Source organism: Ciona intestinalis, unplaced genomic scaffold (assembly GCF_000224145.3).
Source record: "Ciona intestinalis unplaced genomic scaffold, KH HT000051.2, whole genome shotgun sequence".
NCBI lineage: Eukaryota > Metazoa > Chordata > Ascidiacea > Phlebobranchia > Cionidae > Ciona > Ciona intestinalis.
The window spans coordinates 63758-68059 of NW_004190373.2; the positions used below are offsets into that span (position 1 = coordinate 63758).

The 4302-nt window shown below is 35.3% G+C and overlaps 2 protein-coding genes across 2 annotated transcripts in view; one reads left to right on the forward strand and one right to left on the reverse strand.

Annotated features, from left to right (window-relative positions):
* Positions 1-206: 206 nt before the first annotated feature.
* On the reverse strand, positions 207-2213 carry LOC100178579 (ribosomal protein S6 kinase beta-2). The gene has a single exon (XM_002124901.5). The coding sequence runs from the start codon at positions 2133-2135 to the stop codon at positions 603-605; it is 1533 nt and encodes a 510-aa protein (XP_002124937.1). The 5' UTR covers positions 2136-2213; the 3' UTR covers positions 207-602.
* A 436-nt stretch (positions 2214-2649) lies between these two features.
* Positions 2650-4302, forward strand: part of LOC100186905 (DNA topoisomerase I, mitochondrial-like) — a 5501-nt gene continuing 3848 nt past the window's right edge. Inside the window, 9 exon segments of the mRNA XM_026838061.1 lie at positions 2650-2805; positions 2935-3038; positions 3097-3227; positions 3330-3369; positions 3550-3593; positions 3644-3722; positions 3771-3824; positions 3941-4100; positions 4229-4302. The exon segment at positions 4229-4302 is cut by the window's right edge and continues 1 nt beyond it. Coding sequence (XP_026693862.1) covers positions 2973-3038; positions 3097-3227; positions 3330-3369; positions 3550-3593; positions 3644-3722; positions 3771-3824; positions 3941-4100; positions 4229-4302 — 648 coding nt within the window. The 5' untranslated portion in view covers positions 2650-2805; positions 2935-2972.

The window sequence follows — 4302 nt, forward strand, 5'->3', positions numbered from 1 at the left end:
TCGTCACATGACGTTGGTTCAACTGTTTAAGTTTAAATTAATTGAGGAAACATGACACCCACTACCCACCCACCTCCTTGCCGCTTCTTTCTTCGCTTCTGGAGAATCTCCCTCAAGTTTTCTTGTTTACGTTTGTGTTCTTGAATTATTTTCCACGTCTCTGATGACATTTTTATCAAAACTTTGACTAAAATCAACAACTTATGAGCAGTTCGACAAATGTTTTATTTTGAATTCTGAAATTTAATTCAATTTTCATAAGTTGTCGCAAAAGAAACACAAATCACCCACTGACAATCGCTACGGTAGCGAACCTTACAATAATGTGTTTTACAAGTTATTGAGATGAGATATACTTTAGTACTGGCACGCCCCTTTTACACGGATCACGATTTCCAAAACAGCTGATTTTAAAAACATGATACGAGAAAGTTTATTTTTGCAAACTTTTCTAAAACTAGATTTATAACGTGGGTGACAATTGCCTATGATAAAATAAAAATTAAAATTCGACTGAAAAACAAAAATAAATAGAACAGGAATAGACATAAGTTTAAAAACTTGATATTTCTTAAAATTAACCAGAATGATAATTTTATATTTTAATGAAATTTTAAATGTAGCCGTTTCTTTATCTTTGTAGCTTTGCTTTCATCCGGTCCAATATTTGCACGAACAGGAATCGGGGGGGACTTCTCATTTATTCCGACCGATTTTTTTGCACTAACTTTCCCGAAATTGTTTGTTTCATCAACACTTGGTGAGGTCACAATCGTTGAAAAAGAATCAAAATTTGTTTTCCCTTGAGCCGTTGTTACAACCACGGGAGTGCAATCCATCTGGTTCGCAGCAACGTCCGAAACCAAACCCTCCGACTGCCATGGGTTGTCAACTTTCATTGGGCTCATAACGTTCTTGCGCGGCGACCGAACTCGTGGCATTTCAAAATGTTCGCTGATGCTCTCCAACACAGATGGAGCAACGTAAGTGAAACCCTGGAACACTTGGTTGGCGCTCTCCGACAGCGGGCAGTTATCAGGGCTGTCGACCGGGGATTGCTTCGTAAACTTTGTGTCAAACAAACTGACATCATCTTCCCCATGCAACGGGGGTTTGAACGGGGGATCCACTTTTTTGCTCAACAAATCCTCCCAGTTAATATGTTTGAAGAAAGGATGGGCACGAACTGCAAGGTCATCGTTGATACACGCCCCCAACCTTGAGGGGGCGTGGCGTTTCAACAACTTCTTTAAAATATCCTTTGCATCTACAGTAAGGTAAGGTGGGAGAGTAAGCTTGCCGCGTAAAACTTTATCGATTGTTTTTTTCCGATTCTCTGCAGTGAATGGTGGGGCTCCATTCAGCATGTCAAACATGAGAGCACCCAAACTCCACCAATCCACAGCTTTGTTGTGACCAGACCTTGTAAGAACTTCCGGTGCCATGTATTCAATTGTGCCACAGAAAGTATGCGTCATTGCACCCTCATGGATTGATTCTTTGCATAAACCGAAATCTGTAAGTTTAATATGACCTGTCATATCAAGAAGAATATTCTCAGGTTTTAGATCCCTGTAAATAATTCCTTTGCTGTGCAAGTGTCCCAACGCCATGGTGATTTCAGCGAGATAGAAACAAGCCATATCTTCCATAAAAATTCCCTCTCTCTCCAAATGCATGAATAGTTCCCCCCCACTTAAATATTCCAGGATTAAATATAATTTCCCGCCTGTTTGGAAAGCATATTTCAAATCCACAATGAACGGGTGTTTCACATCTTCTAAGATATTTCGTTCAGCTTTTGTGTGCGCCGTGTCTTTTTGGTTACGAACAATTGATGCTTTCTTTAAAACTTTCATTGCGAAGATCCGGCCAAGATCCGGGCTCGTCGTTTTTCGAACTTGAAATACTTTACCGTAGCCACCTTTCCCCAACACTTTAAGTAGTTGGAAACATTGTGGGCCAACTTTCTCCGATCCTTTATTAACCAAACCCTCACTTAAGTCAATCTTTTCAATGTCGTCCTCAATCATAAACTCATCGTGAACATTTGCTTCACTAAATTCATAATTTTCGTCCAACTCGTTGTCAGAAATAACTTCTGTATCTAAATCCAGGTCAAATACACCAGCCATGTTTAATATAACGTGTTCAAACACCTCAGTAATTAATATACGGGTAACTTTTCATTTATCCTTTCAAAATAAAACAAATATACTTATATGTTATAAATTTGAAACAAGTATAAATATTGCATTTTTCTATTTGGTTGGAATTCTAATTACTTCACCCTAACCGCCAAATCGAAAATTAATTTACTAAATTTTATCCCGATTTTGGAAGCGCGCTTCGCTAGGAAACCACCGCGTTTATCGCGTTGCGCAACCTTACTATTGCGTCACAAGCCGGTAGGCACACCCCCAATTTTTAAAATAATTTATTCAAGTAAAAAAAAAACATAAATCTATAATTATCTTATTAAAGGTTGCTTGATTTTATAATTTGAAATATAAATGATGTAATAAACACACAAGGAAATATTCCAACAAATATGTTAAATGTCAAATTTAAAACAAACGAATTTCTTATCATTCAAGCCTTTCCAAATTAATTTAATGTTTTCGGGGTCTTTTCGATAAAACTGTAAAAGAATCTTTTGGCTTTTCAAATGGCGTCGTGGTCGAAAAAGAAAGAAGTTGCCGCGCATGCGCAGTAGCGAATCTACGGACTTGTTCTTTGTGCGAGTCTGCCATTACGTTGTTGCTTGCGTCAAAGTATTTGTTGCATAAAACTATCTTTAGCCAGGTAAAGTACATTTATAAACCTGCGAATTGTTTATTTAATTTGTTTGTTTAAATATTTTGTGCAATAATTATATTGCTAGAACGCACGTGTTACAGTTTTTGTTAACATTATTCATGTTTGCTGTTTTAGCGTCTGGTTGGTATAATTTGGTTGTAATTATAATAAAAATGGAAGTGACTTCGTCACAAAATGGTTTCAACAGCGAATCTCCTCAAAATCACAAAAGCAACAAGGTATTATATAATGATTCTTATATTTTGCAACTTTTTATGGCATATATTTTGTTTTTAGACCAGGGAACATAAAAAAAAGAAAAAGTATGTCTTGGGTTCGGATGGTAAACCGAAGCTTGGACCAGACGGTCGACCGATAAGAATCAAATCGGAACATAAACTTAAGAAACAAATCAATCATACTGGAGAGTGAGTTTATTTTATGCAAAATGTATTAAAAAGTGTTATTTATGTTTGATTATAGCTAAATTACATTAAGATCTTTTAAAAACTTTCACTTTTCTATTTCAGCGCAATTCAAATCAAAAAAGAAAAACCAGAAATAGTTTCTGTGAGTTTTGATGATATTTTGATCTTTTTATTCACATACAGTGATTTTTGTGACATCACAAACTAAGAATACAAAGTAATAAAGTTAAATGTTTTTATTATTTTAAAATAAAAATGTTACGAATTGTTTTCTGTACTGTTTAAAATATTTTTTCCTTTAAATGTAAATTTTTTATTGAAGCCAAAAGCCGAAAAAAGAAGATCGGATTGTGAGGCGGTTGAAAAGTAAGTTTTGTAAAAATAGTTGAACATTTTGTGACAATTCAATTATTCAGACTCAAAAAGAAAATAAAGAAAGAGAAACACGCTGAAAAAAGAAAACACGATTCTGACCAAGAAATTCGACAGAAAAAGGTAAAATCAAGATCGAAATATTTCATTGCAACAAACTTGTAAAATAAGCTGTTTCAGAAGAAAATTGTGAAACAAGAAATTGAAAGCCCAACAAAAGTGAAGGTGATTATGGGGTTTGTGTAACATATGGAGTAATATAGACTGTTATAGTTGTATTAACTGTTAGGTTTAATAAGTGGGAAGTCCAAACAAATATTTTAAAGTTTGTTTCATTGTAGAAAGAGAAGAAAGAAGAAGGAGATGATAAATGGAAATGGTGGGAAGAGAAAGGGAATGAAAAAGATAGCGGAATTAAATGGAAGTTTCTTGAACATAAGGGACCTGTGTTTGCTCCTCCGTATGAACCATTGCCGTCATCTGTATTGTTTAAGTACGACGGTAGGTGCAACAAGCAGTGTAGTGAGTTAGTGTATTGAGCCACACCTTTAATTGGTGTATTTTCACCAGTATTACTATGAGATGCTCACCAATGTTACTGCTATAATAATAATGTTTAATCTTTGAAGGTAAACCAATGAAGTTAAGTTTAGAGGCCGAGGAAGTGATGACGTTTTACGCTAAAATGCTAGATCACGAATAT